This window comes from Danio rerio, chromosome 6 (assembly GCF_049306965.1).
Source record: "Danio rerio strain Tuebingen ecotype United States chromosome 6, GRCz12tu, whole genome shotgun sequence".
Classification (NCBI taxonomy): domain Eukaryota; kingdom Metazoa; phylum Chordata; class Actinopteri; order Cypriniformes; family Danionidae; genus Danio; species Danio rerio.
The window spans coordinates 106,935-127,500 of NC_133181.1; the positions used below are offsets into that span (position 1 = coordinate 106,935).

General features: G+C 49.3%; 2 protein-coding genes across 3 annotated transcripts in view; one reads left to right on the top strand and one right to left on the bottom strand.

The window, feature by feature from the left end:
- Positions 1–161: 161 nt before the first annotated feature.
- Positions 162–15,869, bottom strand: mbd5 (methyl-CpG binding domain protein 5). 2 transcript variants are annotated; one of them, XM_073953450.1, is made up of 10 exons: positions 15,604–15,869; positions 11,059–11,453; positions 10,023–10,125; positions 9,363–9,543; positions 7,130–9,118; positions 4,439–4,674; positions 3,321–4,343; positions 3,171–3,244; positions 2,431–2,506; positions 162–2,342 (listed from the first exon to the last, which is right to left on the bottom strand). In XM_073953450.1, the coding sequence occupies exons 2-10, from the start codon at positions 11,148–11,150 to the stop codon at positions 2,283–2,285; spliced, it is 3,834 nt and encodes a 1,277-aa protein (XP_073809551.1). In that variant the 5' UTR covers positions 11,151–11,453; positions 15,604–15,869; the 3' UTR covers positions 162–2,282. The 2 variants fall into 2 exon arrangements, with proteins under 2 accessions (XP_073809551.1, XP_073809550.1); XM_073953449.1 differs by having other exon boundaries at positions 9,348–9,543.
- Positions 15,870–16,576: 707 nt separating this feature from the next.
- The window catches only part of bmerb1 (bMERB domain containing 1), a 6,018-nt gene continuing 2,028 nt past the window's right edge, over positions 16,577–20,566 (top strand). Inside the window, 5 exon segments of the mRNA NM_001033738.1 lie at positions 16,577–16,754; positions 18,868–18,982; positions 19,093–19,166; positions 19,274–19,388; positions 19,489–19,550. Coding sequence (NP_001028910.1) covers positions 16,679–16,754; positions 18,868–18,982; positions 19,093–19,166; positions 19,274–19,388; positions 19,489–19,550 — 442 coding nt within the window. The 5' untranslated portion in view covers positions 16,577–16,678.

The following is a 20,566-nucleotide window of genomic DNA, read 5'->3' on the forward strand; positions in this document are numbered from 1 at the left end:
AGAACACACAGAGCTGAAGAAATCATTAATGCATTCATTTATCAATCAAATACACGGCAACGGTGTGACGATTACTGAGAAACTGAAAATAAACACTAATCCAGCTCTAACGGGGTCTGAAGATGCCGATATAAAGCTGCAGTAAAAACTAGAGTCTTGGCCCGGATTTAGTGACCAGGTTTTAATTGAAACATTGGTGCAACGTCATCTCAATGTCACATCACAGCATGACCTGTAATGTTCACAATATTTACAAAACTGCTGTTTAGGATATCTTTAAAAAACCAAAAGAAACCATGAGAAATTATGGACTTGAACAAACTAAAGCTAACAGCCACATCAAAGCTATCAGAAACAAACATAATCAAGTGCACAACATACTTTAGCAAGTCGACTGCTGTAAAGTACATACTGGTGAGAAAATATATACTCAGATACGCATCCAGAATATGGACATCAGAAAGGTCTGCAACACCAGTCAGATACCAGTCAGAAAATAGCAAGCAAAGAACAAAAAATGTACACACACACACACACACACTCACTCATGTGCACATGTGCACACACACACACACACACACACACACACTGGAGGAGATGAGAGAAACAGAAGAGCAATGGAGGAGTTTTGGCCAACACTGAGCACATGAACACAAATGTTTTGACCTTGAACAGTGACTCTGAACACGGATGCGCAGCACAACACGGAGCCGACTTCACCAGCACACACACACACACACTCATCTGCTCGTCTCGCTGAACAGGCTTGAGTGATTTCACCTCTGGACTGTCATGTTAATCTATATTTGTGTGGATTTAGTTTTCGGTTCCACTGAATGTGAATATTGCACTTAATTTTGTAGTGAAATTTCAGTAAAGACGACAACAAGAAGAGAAATCGACCGACGTCTGCTGTTGACTCTGGCCTAGTTTAGAGTTTTGAGTGTGACCGGATGAGCTGTAAATCCCCCACATGTCTAGAGTTTACACACACACGATGCACTGAATCAGCTCTTCATACTGAGTTAGTGTTACTGGCAGATCCTCACACTCTACAGTAATGCTGTACGACCTGTCCTGACCCTAAAGGCCCGACGCTGACCTCTGACCTCTCAGGGTGACCCTGTCTATGGGCAGACAAACAGTTACCCATCAGCAGGGGTTGAATGAGTCTGCTGGAGATTCAGCAGCAGATCTCCAGCTGTCCTGCGTCTGTTTGGTGTGTATGAAGTGTTCAGTGAGCGACCAGTGTTCAGCTGGTCATGTGATCTCCACTGCTGATGTGACTGAGGAACGTCTCAATGCGGAGACAAACATGAACCCTCCACACCTCCATCTGATGATGAGCCAAACTCCAACACAGGAGAAATACATAATGAAGAAAAACACTGTTCACCGAATAACACTGAAGGGTACGAGTGTGTGTGTGAGTGTGTGAGAGAGATACACACGCATAAGGCTTTAGCGAGTATGTACACTGGGCCGTGTTATTGCCAAGTTTCCTGATGAACAGTGAGCTCCATATGATCAGCCCAGTTTCCCTCGTGTTGGCCAGTACAGTGAGAACGACTCGACCCAAACCTCACAGACACGAGTGTAACGCAGAGACACGACAAGACCATGGAGGAAGGCCAGAGCAGCCGCACGAGGACAGAAAACATCAGAGCAAAGTGAGCAAGACGATGACAGAGGAGTGAAAACATTAGTGTTTAGTGCTGGAAGACCTGAACTTTACAGAGAAGCCCGAGAGCTGAAGTCAAGAAGCCTGATCAGCTGGTGAAGTCCAGTCCGACACACACACACGCGCACTCACAAACACACACACACACACACACACTGAAGCTTACAAAAGTCTCAGACGGACTCTTATTGATGGTAACGTCGCGGAGCCGTACGGGCCGATCAGACGTTTCTGCTTTGTGTTTTTGTACAGCTGAAGATAAAGTGTGCATTGGGTTGGCTTGTACATCTCATTATCCTACAGTATTTACACTTCTTCCCATGTTTTTACCATGAAATTTCTGTATTGTCTATATACACACTGAAAACATATCAGAAATATTTGGACTGTCTGTGGTGAGCGCAGTACTGTAGACGTCTCCTGTCTGAAAAAAACAGTTCTTCAGCAAGCTGTCTGTCTGCCTTCTCTAATTGGCTGATCCAGCACCTGTCAGTCAGTGTGAAGGGCGGGGCCACGCTGAGCCGTCTGCTAGAGTGTAGCACCGAGATCAAAGAGAGAGGCGGAGTCACAGCAAGGGGGTGGAGCCACAGGAGCGCTGCTGTTATCTGGAGATCTTCCTCCTCTTGGGTTTGGGCAGTTTGACCTGACGGTCCGGGTGGACCTGCGGACGGACACACAAAACACATCAGTGCATGGCCGTCAGGACAGCAGAGCTTAAGTGTGTGTGTGTGTGTGTGTATCTCACTCACAGTTCCAGACATCTTGTCTAGCTCGCTCATGGCCTCGTGAATCGCAGCTTCTAGATGATGGTTCAGCTTTCCGGCCCTGTGGACAGAGAGGCCCACAGCGCATTACACAAAGAAAACAACACAGACAAACACAAACACACACACACACACACACACACACACACACACACACTGCCGTCAGACAGAGGGAAGATAATCAATCCAACATAAAGGAATGCAAATCTGCAATAATAAAACACTGAAGCGATAAAGATGATGATAACACAAACATCTGAGCTTCAAATCTGGCCAACACCAATCCTCACCGTGACATCTGTACTGTCAGAAACAAAATAATCTGATTAACACTGTCGAGAGCGTCTGATCAAGCGGCCATACTGCAGCAAAAGCAGGAATATTCAGTCAGAATATCTTCATTATCAGCATCAGACCATCTGAAATTACTCAAACTCATTCATTCATTCTCCTTCAGCAAAGTCTCTACATTAGAGGTCACCACAGCGGAATGAACCGCCTACTATTCCGGCAAATGTGTTGCGCAGCGGATGTTATTTAGGAATCCTCGCCCGCGCTGAGGTTCAGGAGGAATAATCTGGACTAACTCAGTGTTCTCAGACAAATATCTGTGTGTCTGTGTGTGTTTGTTGGTGTGTGTGTGTGTGTGTGTGTGTGTGTGTGTGTGTGTGTGTGTGTGTGTGTGTTCAACTCCGCGTATGATGGTTGAGGATGCAGACACTCACTTCCGGCTCTTCTTGCTGGCTCGGTCCAGCGCCTGCAGGTCATGTGTTAGTGTTTTCAGCTGCTCCGGCTCCACCTGCAGAGTCCAGCAGGAGATGTGTTACTTAGACACACACACACACACACACACACACACACACACTCTCTCTTACCTTGGCCTGCTCTGCCAGCTGCATGCTGGGATTGCGCCCATGTTCATCTGCCAGCTTATTCTGCCAGGCAGGGAAGCCTGTGATTGGCCAGACCAGCTCACCCATGTTGTAGGGGCGTGGCCTGTAGTGCAGCAGGTCAGCGGAGGGCGAGTCCGGGTGCCGCAGCTCCTCCTCGCTGCTCAGGCTCTTGGTGTCGGAGGGGCTGGGTGCGCAGTGCCCATTAAAGTGCCCGTTGAAGTGGGTGTAGTCTTTGAGGAGCGGGCCATCCAAACTGGTGGAGGAGCCGGGCGACTGGTCCTCAGCGGTCAGCGGATCCCCGTACCCGGCACGGGCGAGCGAGCCGTTCAGCTGCGGGCACCGCTCCGCCGGCTCCAGTCGCTCTCTCATGCCCGTGCCGGCGCGGTGGTTGAAGCGCAGACTGGCATCATCAGTGTGGGTGTCGGGGAGCTCGTGGGTCTGCGGCTGATCTGCTGGGCACTGCCGCTCCGCTCGCCCACTAGGCACCGCCGTGGAGCACTCCAGAAACTCCTCGCTCCTCCAGAGGCCAGGCTCATCCCACTGTGCTCGTGGCGTGGCGGCACTGGGCGAGCGGAAGAACTGGTGCCCGTCTGCGGCGTCGCTGCTCTGCTCCTCAGTGCTTCTGCGGGCGTGGTTGGGCACCGGTGGCCGGCTGTGCGGCGGCTCTGGGCACTCTGCGCTGCGCGGCGCATGGATGACAGCGCTGGTGGCGTGAGGTAGGCTGCGCGGCGGCCCAATGGAGGCGGTGAAGGCACTCATGGCACTGAGCGCCGGCACAGGGCTGGCCTGCGTGGAGCCGCTTACACCGCTGGTGATGGTCACGTGCACACCTTTGCCCGCCGCATCCACCACCGCCCTGTAGATGGCATCCACTGACTCCACCGACCCCTGACCTCCTGGCACCACAGGCACGTCTCCCTGCAGCTTCTGCTGCCCCTCGCGGTACATGCCCGCTTCTCCAGAGAGCGACGCCACGCCAGGCTGCCCGCTCTCAGACACACATCCCTGATGAACGCAGAAAACACACACAAACACACACATTACATCATCTGGGAACATTCGCCCGGGTTACAGAAAGAAGGTGTTTGCCAGTGGGTCACCTGGTAATCCTGGTACAGGCAGGGCACGCCGCTGGAGTTGGGGACGCTGCTGTCTGTGAAAGGGCCCGTAGTAAAGGAGTGTCCCTGGCTCGGGTATGTAGAGACCCCGTGCATGCCCTGCAGTGCCGGGTGAAGCTGCTGCTGGTGGTGTTGGTGGTACATGTGTCCTGCGGCAGGCATCATGCCACCCATATGAGCAGTGTTGGCCATGCTGCAGCTCAGCGGATTGGGCTCACCTGTAGGTAAAGCAGACGTCAGCTACACACACACTGCCCACGAGGAGATCATTACACAAACCAATAACACGCACGCACGCACGCACACACACACACACACACACACACACACACTGACGGACACCAATACAGCTGCCCTACACGACAAAGACAATGTAGTGTACACTACACTGATCTACACTAGCTCTAGTGTACACTACACTGATCTACACTAGCTGTACCATACACTACACTGATCTACACTAGCTGTACTGTACACTACACTGATCTACACTAGCTCTAGTGTACACTACACTGATCTACACTAGCTGTACCATACACTACACTGATCTACACTAGCTGTACCGTACACTACACTGATCTACACTAGCTCTAGTGTACACTACACTGATCTACACTAGCTGTACCATACACTACACTGATCTACACTAGCTGTACTGTACACTACACTGATCTACACTAGCTGTACCGTACACTACACTGATCTACACTAGCTGTACTGTACACTACACTGATCTACACTAGCTGTACTGTACACTACACTGATCTACACTAGCTGTACTGTACACTACACTGATCTACACTAGCTGTACCGTACACTACACTGATCTACACTAGCTGTACTGTACACTACACTGATCTACACTAGCTCTAGTGTACACTACACTGATCTACACTAGCTGTACCATACACTACACTGATCTACACTAGCTGTACTGTACACTACACTGATCTACACTAGCTGTACCGTACACTACACTGATTTACACTAGCTGTACTGTACACTACACTGATCTACACTAGCTCTAGTGTACACTACACTGATCTACACTAGCTGTACCATACACTACACTGATCTACACTAGCTGTACCGTACACTACACTGATCTACACTAGCTCTAGTGTACACTACACTGATCTACACTAGCTGTACCATACACTACACTGATCTACACTAGCTGTACTGTACACTACACTGATCTACACTAGCTGTACCGTACACTACACTGATCTACACTAGCTCTAGTGTACACTACACTGATCTACACTAGCTGTACTGTACACTACACTGATCTACACTAGCTCTAGTGTACACTACACTGATCTACACTAGCTGTACTGTACACTACACTGATCTACACTAGCTCTAGTGTACAATACACTGATCTACACTAGCTGTACTGTACACTACACTGATCTACACTAGCTCTAGTGTACACTACACTGATCTACACTAGCTGTACCGTACACTACACTGATCTACACTAGCTCTAGTGTACACTACACTGATCTACACTAGCTGTACTGTACACTACACTGATCAAGTGATCAGATGAAGAATCTCAGCGCTCCTGTAAAGAACGTTCCCTTTATTTTTTTTAACCCTTTCATATAAGCGGCTCATGCTGTCTACTTTTTGCTGACTGCTGGTCAAAACACTGCTCTACTGTGAGCCATCCCATAATGAACACAGTACATGGCCATGACCACAGTATCACGCCAGATCACATCAAAGCCCCGATCATGACAACATCATCAAGATTATTGTGAATACGTCCGCCTGCTGGTTAGGTGGAACTGAGCTGGAACACACTGCACTCAAAACACATCCCCTGCACATCAAGAGAAGTGGTCCGTGTGTGTGTGTGTGTGTGTGTGTTGCATAATGAATGCTGTGTGTGCTGTGACAGAGCGGCGGCTGGTGCGGACACTGTGATGATCTGCTGCTGCCGGTGGCTGCTAGAGAGGTTGCCATGGAGGCAGCAGTGAGATGATTGGTAGTGCTTTACAAGGTATGATTCACACACACACACACACACACACACACACACACACACGACTGAACAGGTCAGGGAAGATATGTGTGAGGAACAACACACAGCAGCACTTGTAGTGTTTAAGCACATCGAGCACTGGATCTGTGGCGGGTTTGGGGATGCAGCGCTCCTCATGCAGGTGTTGAGGATGAAGCCTCCACTCAGAGTTCTTCAGTCCATTGCTGTATTATGACTGTGCTAATGAGCAGCCGGTCTGGTGTGCTGCTCACCCTGCAGTACTGTGACCCATTACACAGAAGTATTACTGTAATAATGGCATTATTGGACTGTATTTATTGGACCTTTTTATGAACACATTGAAAATATCCAAATATTAAAGTGTGGAGGGCATATTTAAATGTACAACACTAAAACACAGGGAATGTTCGTGTATTTTTTAACTCTGTTAATCAAAGTAAAAGCAGCCAGCCTTTATTTTGACGGGCTGCCTGTAAAGGTTTGTGCTGCAGTTTTAAAGCTCGTCAGTGAAGGAAACGAACCTGTTTTGTTTACCGAGACCCCAGCAGAGCACATGTGTTATTAAACACACAGAGCTGCTGATCATGAGGAGCAAACACAGCTAAAACATTTCAGACATCAGTGAAATACCTCATCCAAACAGCATCAGGGGTCTTTACCTGCATCTGCCATGGGCTGCGGGCAGCAGGACTCTCCGCCGGGCAGAATGCAGTTGGCATTAGGCTGGACGTGCTGCTGAAAGTGAGTGCCTGTGTGCGCCATCATGTGGTTGGCCAGAGGAACTGCACCACTGTGGTTCACGGGTGCGCAGTTGCCCATGGCCGTGGGCTGCATCTGGTTCATCATGCCAGAGTAGTGGCTTTGGGGCTCCACGGCAGGGCAGTGCATAGAGTCGGGCTGCCCATGTCCCCGCTGCTGTACCTGTGCCCCCTCCCCAAAGTGTGCCCGCCCAGGGCTGGCGAGGGCTGGACTCCTGCCCCTGTGGGAGCTGTGGTTACTCAGAGACTGCAGCAGCTGCGCCATAGACGTGTTGGAGGGCAGGCGGGCAGCTTTCCTCATCTGCTCGGCCGGCGGGCACGGTGTCCTTATGCCAGCCATGTTGAAAAAACTGTTCTCGTGGTGGGCAACGCTTGCAGGATGCTTCCTCTTGCGCATGGGGTCACGCTGCTGTGCCATGAGTTTGTCCCGGAGGGCAGCGCGCCCGCTCTGAGCTTCGCCGCTGGGTATCATCATGGCGGGGTTGGGCGGCAGCATGGGGTTCAGCGCAGCGTGGCCCTCCGTCGGTCTGCTGGGGTCCGGTGTAGTGAGCGGGCAGGAGAGCCCAGCGGACGCCCCCGTGCCCACCGCGCCACCACCACTGCCTAGCTTGTTTTGATTTGCTAGCTGTGCTTTGGCGGCAGCTGAGAGGAGGCTGCTGGCAGGGAAAGAGGCAGCGTTGTGTTGGTTAAGGATCTGGTTCAGTGGCATCCCCAGCAGACCTGGGTGCTCCTTCTGCGGCCCAGCACCCGCTGGGGCAGGCGGGTACATGGGGTTGTGCTGACCGCTCATGCCACTCATCCCTGCCAGCAGCTGGGCGGGCACATCTTTGTACGAATGAAGAGCTTCCGGCTTGGCAGACGGGCTGGAGGGCAGAGCAGGGCGCGGAGAGCTGATGGCAGAGCGGGGCGAGCGCGGCGGCACCTTCATGCTGCCACATGGGGGCACGGCGAAGCTGCCCTGCTCCGAGGAGGTGGACGAGGACCGGGAGCGCTGAGGAGATGCTTCCACACGACCCAGCGCGGGCACAGACATGTGCACAGGGGACGTGACGGGAGACGGGGATATGGACGTGGCGTGTGGTGCCCTCTGCATGTGTCCCACCGGGCCCGGCTTCACCGTGGGCAAGGGCAGGTTACTAGGCAGTGGGACGATGGCGGGCGGGATGTTTACATTCATCATTGGTACCTGAGAGTGGGCGCTGGACTGGAAAGGGGATGGGGTGGGTTTACTGGGAATGGGGTCCAGGATGCCGAGTGGGTCTTTTTCAGAGCTCAGCGGTTTATTCTGCAGGGCGCAGGGCGGCGGCAGGGTGGGCGCAGACACAGACAGGGCCTTATGGTGAAACACACCTCTGCTGGAGTCCATGCCGGGCGGATAGTTGCACAGGGGTTTTTTCATGACGGGGCTCTTGTTGGGCACAGGGGGCGACAGAGGCATGTTAGTCCTGCCCGCCATGACACAGGAGGATGGGGCAACGGGTGAACCATGTGCCAGGACACCCGGGGACGACAGAGGGACGCGGCTGCTGCTGTGGACAGCTCCAGGGCTGCCGGTGCCCTGAAACCCACAGGCCGTGCCACGGAGAACCCCGTCAGGACTGCCGAGAGCATCCGTCCTGGGAGAAACCGAACTGTCCCCGAAGGTCTGTGCCGGAGGGCTCAGCATGCTACTGTGCCCACTGCGGTATGGAGACCTGTGCCCGGGCTCACTCAGCCTCTGCCGCGGGTATGAAGGGAACCCGTCCTGCTGCTGCTGCGGGCACAGGTCCGGAGAGAAGTGCCGCTGCCCAGCCGCCATCATCGTCTTGAAGGGGTTCCTGCACTCCGGCTGGCTCTCGTGGGTCTTATTTCTTATTGCTCGAGGCGGAGCGGCAGACATGGAGCTCACACCTGCGGGCACACAGAGCACGGTCAAGCACTCGAGAACCGGACATTTCAACACGAGAGCTCTTACTACGTACTTACTGTACAAGCTAATATGGCTAATTATATTATCAACACAACTGATAAAGTCACGATGCAGTAAATAGAAGGTCAGGAGAGTGTAACATATGCAGTATACTGAGCAACAACATGCAGAAGCAATCATTGACTAAAGGCTAATCAGATGTCTGTTTACTGTGATCAGACGTACTGGTGCCTCCTCCGGGGCTGGTGAGCGTGAGCGCCGGCGGCTGCAGCTCCATGCTCTTATGCAGCGCCGCCACCGCGATCAGCTTCCGCTTGTGGATGCAGAGCTTCGTCACGTCCTCGTCAGCCTTCACGTCCTCTGCTGTCCGCTGCTTCACCGCCGCTCCAGGGTCAAAGTTAAAAACCTGAGGAATCAGACGTTTCACAGCGACACCTGAGAGTCAGCATACAGGCGCAGCTCCGCTTGTCTGTGTGGTGTTTCAGTCAGACAGGCGCGAGCTGAGGGTCAGAGTTCAGCTGAGTAAACACTGTCTGAATGAGGAGGATCAACTGGGTTAATGTCGTGTGTTATTCTAATGTAGGAAGTCTAAACGCTTGTCATGTCACTGTCTGGCCCAACTCAAATGCAGTGAAGGCGTGATGGACTGCAGCGCTGGCTCAGGGGAAAATAGATTATTATAATAGTGGAGATGCAGAAATCAAGGTGCTCAGGTACGTGTGTGTGTGTGTGTGTGTGTGTGTGTGTGTGTGTGTGTGTGTGTGTGTGTGTGTGTATATGTGTGTGTGTGTGTATATGTGTGTGTGTGTATATGTGTGTGTATATGTGTGTGTAAGTGTGTGTATATGTGTGTGTATATGTGTGTGTAGGTGTGTTCTGACTGACCTTCGGGAGGATGAGTGGACATTCCAGACCACATTTACAGGTGCCATCGGTCAGCAGGTAAGACTTGACCTGCTCGAGACAGGACAGCACTGATCCGCTGGGGCTACACACACACACACACACACACACACAGACAGCGAGAGAGAGAGAGAGAGTGAGAGAGAGAGAGAGAGAGGGAGTGAGAGAGAGAGAGAGAGAGAGAGGGAGAGAGAGAGAGAGAAACAGAGAGAGAGAGAGAGAGAGAGCAAAATTAATTTTCGGTATTTAAAAGTCCATCGTCTATAATAGCATTCACATCTAAAATCCACGCCTCGCACTATGAAGCTGAAGCGTGTGCACTCTGACTACTTTAATATTGTTGATTAGCTGCTGGGCATTTCACTCTGTCTCGCTCTGAAGGCAGTCAGTGTCGACCAACAAAGCGCAGATTAGCTTCACGCTAAGGAGGTGTTCAGTAACAGATGAATCGCTGAACGATTCATATGAAAGTCGCTGGGATAATCAGGTAAAAATAAATGCAGATTATAAGACCATGAAAGTGTTTTTGACCTTGCATGCATTAGACTGTTGTTGGAGACACTTACAACCAAAATATGACCATATTTCATGTATAATAGGGGCTCTTTAAATTTAAGCCCACACACATTAATAAAGAAACTGATCTCTGCACTCAGCTAAGACACCTTACCTGAGAACAAGAATAGATTAAGAAGAGCCGAGAGTCATCAGATGGAGACCAGATGAGTTCAAGACCACCATTACCAACTAAAATGAGATCAGATCGAGCAGGAGATCCTTCATCAGCTGTCTGACCTGCACTGCTCTCACCTGGAGAGCTGTGCTTAAACACCCACTGACTGCCTGGAGCTCAGACGCGCACATAGTGTGTGTGTGTGTGTGTGGTCACGTGATGTGTGTGTGCAGCAGTGTAGTGTGGACGGAGAGCTGTTCAGAAACACTAGCTGAAACACCAGTGTGGACGCGGATCGCTTTAAAACTAAACTGCATCAGTGTAAAGGGGCCTATGCATACATACCTGATGTACAGGACACCGGAGGCCTCCAGCTTCCTCTGCCAGCCGATGGGCACCTGGGCGAAGGTACCCTCCCGCTCTTTTCCACCATTCATGTTTATGGTCCAGTGCTAAACTCCTGCAGATCAGGCGCTCGTCTGCGTGTCGGCGCCGCGTCGCATCCTGACGCTCAGAAGAGGAAGTCCAGCTCAGGGGCGGAGTCACAGACGGCACGGCGTCTCCAGCGCAGCGCCGCATGCAGACACAGACCCCGCCGCCGCTGCAGTCCGGCCGGCCGGAGCCATGAGAAAGAGTCCGAAAGAAGTAGAGTGGAGACTGAAGAAGAAGAAGTGAGGTCAGGACACGCGTCTGCGGCACTCAAGGGCCACTCAGGGGCCGCTCTCGCACACCCATGGCTCCTGACAGCAAAGAGAAAAAGAGAGAGAGAGAGAAAGAGAGAGAGCGTGAGAGAGAGAGATGAACACTGATGCTGTGGACACACCAAACATCCCCTAATCACAGCACAGAAAGACTCACACACAAACACTCCAAACACAACACTGATGCGTTGCAACAAAACCTGTGACAATGATAAACACTGCAACAGTCTGATGTGTGACTATAATAAACACTGCAACAGTCTGAGGTGTGACAATAATAAACACTGCAACAGTCTGATGTGTGACAATAATAAACACTGCAACAGTCTGATGTGTGACAATAATAAACACTGCAACAGTCTGATGTGTGACAATAATAAACACTGCAACAGTCTGATGTGTGACAATAATAAACACTGCAACAGTCTGATGTGTGACAATAATAAACACTGCAACAGTCTGATGTGTGACAATAATAAACACTGCAACAGTCTGATGTGTGACAATAATAAACACTGCAACAGTCTGATGTGTGACAATAATAAACACTGCAACAGTCTGATGTGTGACAATAATAAACACTGCAACAGTCTGATGTGTGACAATAATAAACACTGCAACAGTCTGATGTGTTAGTATAATAAACACTGCAACAGTCTGATGTGTGACTACAATAAACACCGCAACAGTCTGATGCGTGACAATAATAAACACTGCAACAGTCTGAGGTGTGACAATAATAAACACTGCAACAGTCTGATGTGTGACAATAATAAACACTGCAACAGTCTGATGTGTGACAATAATAAACACTGCAACAGTCTGATGTGTGACAATAATAAACACTGCAACAGTCTGATGTGTGACAATAATAAACACAGCAACAGTCTGATGCGTGACAATAATAAACACTGCAACAGTCTGATGTGTGACAATAATAAACACTGCAACAGTCTGATGTGTTAGTATAATAAACACTGCAACAATCTGATGTGTGACTACAATAAACACCGCAACAGTCTGATGTGTGACTACAATAAACACAGCAACAGTCTGATGTGTGACAATAATAAACACTGCAACAGTCTGATGTGTGACAATAATAAACACTGCAACAGTCTGATGTGTGACAATAATAAACACTGCAACAGTCTGAGGTGTGACAATAATAAACACTGCAACAGTCTGATGTGTGACAATAATAAACACTGCAACAGTCTGATGTGTGACAATAATAAACACTGCAACAGTCTGAGGTGTGACAATAATAAACACTGCAACAGTCTGAGGTGTGACAATAATAAACACTGCAACAGTCTGATGTGTGACTACAATAAACACCGCAACAGTCTGATGCGTGACAATAATAAACACTGCAACAGTCTGATGTGTGACAATAATAAACACTGCAACAGTCTGAGGTGTGACAATAATAAACACTGCAACAGTCTGATGTGTTAGTATAATAAACACTGCAACAGTCTGATGTGTGACTATAATAAACACAGCAACAGTCTGATGTGTGACTATAATAAACACAGCAACAGTCTGATGTGTGACAATAATAAACACTGCAACAGTCTGATGTGTTAGTATAATAAACACTGCAACAGTCTGATGTGTGACAATGATAAACACCGCAACAGTCTGATGTGTGACAAAAATAAACACTGCACCAGTCTGATGCGTGACAATAATAAACACTGCAACAGTCTGATGTGTGACTATAATTAACACCGCAACAGTCTGATGTGTGACTACAATAAACACTGCACCAGTCTGATGCGTGACAATAATAAACACTGCAACAGTCTGATGTGTGACTATAATTAACACCGCAACAGTCTGATGTGTGACTACAATAAACACTGCACCAGTCTGATGCGTGACAATAATAAACACTGCAACAGTCTGATGTGTGACTATAATTAACACCGCAACAGTCTGATGTGTGACTACAATAAACACTGCACCAGTCTGATGCGTGACAATAATAAACACTGCAACAGTCTGATGTGTGACTATAATAAACACTGCAACAGTCTGATGTGTGACTATGATAAACACTGCAACAGTCTGATGTGTGACTATAATAAACACCACAACAGTCTGATGTGTGACTTTAATTAACACTGCAACAGTCTGATGTGTGACTAAAATAAACACTGCAACAGTCTGATGTGTGACAATGATAAACACTGCAACAGTCTGATGTGTGACAATAATAAACACTGCAACAGTCTGATGTGTGACTATAATAAATACTGCAACAGTCTGATGTGTGACTATAATAAACACTGCAACAGTCTGATGTGTGACAAAAATAAACACTGCAACAGTCTGATGTGTGACTATAATAAACACTGCAACAGTCTGATGTGTGACTATAATAAACACTGCAACAGTCTGATGTGTGACTATAATAAACACCGCAACAGTCTGATGTGTTAGTATAATAAACACTGCAACAGTCTGATGTGTGACTATAATAAATACTGCAACAGTCTGATGTGTGACTATAATAAACACTGCAACAGTCTGATGTGTGACTATAATAAACACTGCAACAGTCTGATGTGTGACTATAATAAACACTGCAACAGTCTGATGTGTGACTATAATAAACACTGCAACAGTCTGATGTGTGACTATAATAAACACCGCAACAGTCTGATGTGTGACAAAAATAAACACTGCAACAGTCTGATGTGTGACAATAATAAATACTGCAACAGTCTGATGTGTGACTATAATAAACACTGCAACAGTCTGATGTGAAACTCTAATAAACACTGCAACAGTCTGATGTGTGACTATAATAAACACTGCAACAGTCTGATGTGTGACTATAATAAACACCGCAACAGTCTGATGTGTGACTATAAAAAACACTGCAACAGTCTGATGTGTGACTATAATAAACACCGCAACAGTCTGATGTGTGACTATAATAAACACTACAACAGTCTGATGTGAAACTCTAATAAACACTGCAACAGTCTGATAAGCGCAACAGTCTGATGTGTGACTAAAATAAACACCGCAACAGTCTGATGTGTGACTATATGTGATAATGTAACAGCTGGGCTCTGATTGGCCAGTGCTGTGAATGACAGCTGAGCTCCACCTATAAAAGCTGTTGCTGCAGTCACAAACAACTGTCAAATTATAAACAGCAGAACTCAAACTACAGGTGCTGCAGGGCAATCTGGGTAACCCTGGTGAGCCAATCAGCTTCACTCCAGATCATCAGCAGTGTGAACAGGTGTGAATCCAGATCATAGAAAACACACACCTTCAATACACAATACACACAGACCCTTAAAAACACACACTAACATGAACACACACAAAGACATACCCTCAATAACAAACACATACCCACGCTCAACACACATGCAAACCCTTCATAAACACACACACACACACACGTATTTCAACAAACACAAACCGTCAAACACACACACTTGACAACACATAACCACATACCCTAAATAACACACACACACACATACATATACCCTTAATAACGCGCACACACACACACACATATACCCTTAATAAAGCAAACACACACACACACACATATATAGCCTTAATACCGCATACACACACACACACACACACACACACACTCTCTCTCTCTCTCTCTCTCTCTCTCTCTCTCTCTCCAGGTGCTGCTCAGCTGTCAGCGTCATGACAGGACGGCCTCTTCACATGATTTCTCCATCACGTCTGTCAGATGTACACACCCGCTGATTGTTGACCGGTTGTTCGGTGAGTTGGGCCCGGTCTGTGAGTGACAGCAGAGCTGACGGTATAACACGGCGAGTTTGAGACGTTAATCGGTGATTGATTACGGCGACAGTGTTTATGAGCACAGCCTCATCACAGGCGCTTATTTCTCATCTCAGAATGACAACAGGAGGCGAGAGCTGCCGCCGTTAAACACCGAGAGCAGCCGCGGGCGCCGGGCGCTCCGGTGCGGCTCGGTTCGGGATGATCTCCGGGCTCGTTATGGCTGCGGGTGAATCCGAGCGCGCACGCGCACACACACACACATATACACACATACATACATACATACATACATAGAGAGACACGCACACATACACAAACCCACATGCGCGCGCACACACACACACACTGCTAACTGCTAAGCGAACAGCACACGCAGCGGCGCACGCACCTGCTCTCCTGCGGGCCGGAAGCGCTCCTGCAGCGGATTCACTCTCTAATGTGTCGCCGCGGCCGAAGCGCAGCAGCAGCGGCTCGATCTACCTCATAACAGCCGCCAACCGCCGCATTCCCGGTGCTGGAAGCTCCTCGGAGGACAATAACGGAGGAAGAGTCCGCGCGGGTTTATTTCACAGCGACTCTGGGCCTTTAAGAATAAAAACAAAACGACTGAAGGCATCAACACATCCGCTGCTCCTCTGCGCTCGGGATGGAAAGATGGAGCTCCGCTGCGCGCATGCGCGCCTGACAGCGACCACAATGCACCGGGGCATGACGGGACCCACGAGCGAGTGCTAAAATGTTCATGAAAGATTTCATCATAACGAATAAACCCCGCGAGGAGCAGCAGGAGGAGGAGGAGGAGGAGAGACGCGAGGAGGAGCCGCGGCTGACCTGCAGAGCAGCGCGTACATGAGCAGCACATTCAGCTCAGCTGTAAACACAAAACAGCGCACAGGGTGCAGTTCCGCCAGCGGCCACCAGACGGCAGAACACTGAAGAGTCGCGCGCGCGCGCACACACACACACACACACACACACTCACCTGTGTGATTTCCCGAGGCTTCTACATCACTCAGAAACACACACTTGCTTTGCTTTCTGCTTATTTCTTTATTTTAGAACGACAGAAAGGGTTTTACATTAGCAGTAGCCTACAGAGAGAAATAGAGAGAGAGTGTGTGTGTGTGTGTGTGTGTGGTGTACAGTGTGATGGGCTGCTCATGATCAGTGTTGTGTGTCGGCTTTCTCTGGTCCTGAGCAGCGCAGCATCAGTCCGGTGTCCCGGTGCTCGGGTCCTCCTCAGCTCGTCTGTCATGTCGCCTCTGGTCTCGGTGTTTATTCGGCGGCCCCTTAAATGCAAGGCCGTCATCCTCTGTGCGCATGCGCTCTGCATCCCTCATCCCGGTGACGTCACGGCCTTCGTTCTGACAAGATGCGCTTCTGTTCCGCGGAGCAGCGCCGATCTGCGTGATTTACCGCGACCAAAACAAAGAGATCCGGTGCTGCGGAGCCCAGAGTCCGCCATGGAGCTGCAGCAGGCGCTGTCCGGTACCGGCGGCGGCATAAAGATGTACGGGGCGCTGCAGGAGACACACACAGGTGACGGATGTTCAGCTCACACACACACACACACACACACACACACACACACACACACACACACACACACAAATAACAGCATCTTTTGTGCGATCAAGTGTCTTATAGTTGTCTATTATAGTCTCTATTGACCACGCGCTCGGTATCTTCATCATCATCATCAGTGTGTGTGTGTGTGTGTGTGTGTGTGTGTGTGAACACTGTGGTGAGTGTGTGAGTTGTGTGTGCAGCGCTGTTATTCCTGCTAATGTTCATGTTTTGAGATCTGCTCATGTGAGCTAATAATGCTGAAGCGGATGGAGGAGTCTCTCATCTTCATCATCATCCTCCTCATCCCCCCTGAGCGTCTCTGTGCTGATCTGCAGCCGCTGCGCTGTGGGTAACTGCTCTACAAGCGCCGCTCTGCTGCTGCTCTGTGCTCCAGCGCCGGTCCTCAGTGTGAGCCGCGAGTTCAGCTTCATGCAGGAGGAACAGAGCCGGAGCACCGCCACAGCACAGCTCCTCTGATCATCACACACACACATCATCACACACACTCACCATCACACACACAATCACACACATCATCACACACACACACACACAATCACACACATCATCACACACATCATCACACACACACACCATTACACACACAATCACACACATCATCACACACACTCACCATCACACACACAATCACACACATCATCACACACACTCACCATCACACACACTCACCATCACACACACAATCACACACATCATCACACACACACACACAATCACACACATCATCACACACATCATCACACACACACACCATTACACACACAATCACACACATCATCACACACACTCACCATCACACACACAATCACACACATCATCACACACACACACCATTACACACACAATCACACACATCATCACACACACTCACCATCACACACACAATCACACACATCATCACACACACTCACCATCACACACACTCACCATCACACACACAATCACACACATCATCACACACACACACACAATCACACACATCATCACACACATCATCACACACACACACCATTACACACACAATCACACACATCATCACACACACTCACCATCACACACACAATCACACACATCATCACACACACTCACCATCACACACACTCACCATCACACACACAATCACACACATCATCACACACACACACACACAATCACACACATCATCACACACATCATCACACACACACACCATTACACACACAATCACACACATCATCACACACACTCACCATCACACACACAATCACACACATCATCACACACACACACCATCACACACACAATCACACACATCATCACACACACACACCATTACACACACAATCACACACATCATCACACACACTCACCATCACACACACAATCACACACATCATCACACACACACACCATCACACACACAATCACACACATCATCACACACACACACCATCACACACACAATCACACACATCATCACACACACACACCATCACACACACAATCACACACATCATCACACACACACACACACCATTACACACACAATCACACACATCATCGCACACACACACACTCACCATCACGCTCACATCATCACACACGCATCATCAAACACACACATCATCACACACACACACATCATCACACACACTCACAAACACACATCATCACACACACTCACCATCACACACACAATCACACACATCATCACACACACACACCATCACACACACAATCACACACATCATCACACACACACACCATCACACACACAATCACACACATCATCACACACACACACCATCACACACACAATCACACACATCATCACACACACACACACACCATTACACACACAATCACACACATCATCGCACACACACACACTCACCATCACGCTCACATCATCACACACGCATCATCAAACACACACATCATCACACACACACACATCATCACACACACTCACAAACACACATCATCACACACACTCACCATCACACACACAAACTCACCATCATGCACACATCATCGCACACACACTCTAACACTCTCTGTGTGTGTGTGTGTGTGTGTGCAGGTGACGTGTCGATGGCCGAGCGCTCGGTGTCTGCAGAGGAGATTGAGGCAGAGATGTCGCGTATTCAGCGTCTGCGGGAGGTGCTGGTGCGGCGCGAGTCTGAGCTCAGATTCATGTGAGTAGACACAGAACACACACACACACACACACACACACACACACACACAGTCTTTACCATGAAATGCTGTACATGTGTGTGACATGACGCTGCGCTCTTCTGCTCAGGATGGACGACATTCAGCTCTGCAGAGAGATCATGAGCCTGAAGCAGGAGCTGAGGAAGACTGTCAGAGTGCCAGGTGACACACACACACACACACACACACATACATACATAGAGAGTTGTGTAGAGTACAGCTGTGTGTGTGTGTGTGTGTGTGCGTGACTGATCTCTGCTGTACTGCAGACGCAGAGAAGACGAAGCAGCAGCGGCAGACAGAGGAGAAGCTGATCCTGCAGATACACACGCTGGTGCAGAAGAGAGATTACCTGGTGGAGGACGCAGAGGTGGAGCGCCTGAGGTGACACACACACACACACACACACTCATTCATTCACACACCACATCAATGAAGACAGTAGAATCACAGCTGTGTGTGTGTGTGTGTGTGTGTCCCACAGGGAGCAGGAGGAAGATCAGGAGATGGCGGAGTTCCTGCGGCAGAAGCTTGGTGTTATCCAGAGTAAGACTTCAGCCTTCACACACACACACACACACACACACAGTGCACACGACACGAAGACTGTATATGAGCATCTGTTGCCCAGTGCTCTAGAGATGAGCTTGACTGGTGCTACTCCAGCAGCAGCAGCTGTGTGTGTGTGTGTGTGTGTGTATCAGTGTTTCTACACTCTTACTTCAGTCTCGGCCCCTGATTCTCTGACAGACACCAATCACAGCAGCTGTGTGTTTCCAGGTCAGTGATTGGCTGTTCTCTGCTGATGTCCCGCCTTCCTCAACTCAGGATCAAAGGCAGAGTTACCAGAGATCAAAGATCAGTGAGTGACACGGTGGTGCAGTAGGTGGTGCTGTCGCCTCACAGCAAGAAGGTTGCTGGTTCAAGCATTGGCTGGGTCAGTTGGTGTTTGTGTGTGGAGTTTGCATGTTCTCTCTGCGTTCGCATTGGTTTCCTGCAGGTGCTCCGGTTTCCCCCACAGTCCAAACACATGCGCTATAGGGGAACTGGGTTGGCCAAGTTGTCTGTACTGTATAATAAGTCTGAATGAGTGTTTATGGATGTTTTCCAGAGATGGGTTGCAGCTGCCTATAACATATGCTGGAATAGTTGGTGGTTCATTCCACTGTGGCGACCCTTGATTAATAAAGCGACTAAGCTGAAAAGGAAATGAATGAAGATCAGTGAGTGCTGGGTCACAGCCTGAGTGTGCTGGGTTAGTTTAGCGACCCGTCTGCTCCTGAGTTTGCTGATCCAGCATGGTGGAAGTGGTCTGTGTTCTCTCCTGTGCAGTGTGTGAATTATACAAGATCAGGGCTGCGTTTCCCAAACCACAACGTAACTTGTGGCTGAACTACCATAGGTTGATGCATCGCTTGGGAAAAGAGTGCTGTAGTGACGAGTGTTTCCCAGAACCTCTAGCTTCTCTGTGGCAGACCCATCGCCTGAGCCACGCTAGTAATAATGTAAAACAGCCATAATGATGCTCTAAACAGGGTGGAGGACCAGCTTCTGTAGAGAAG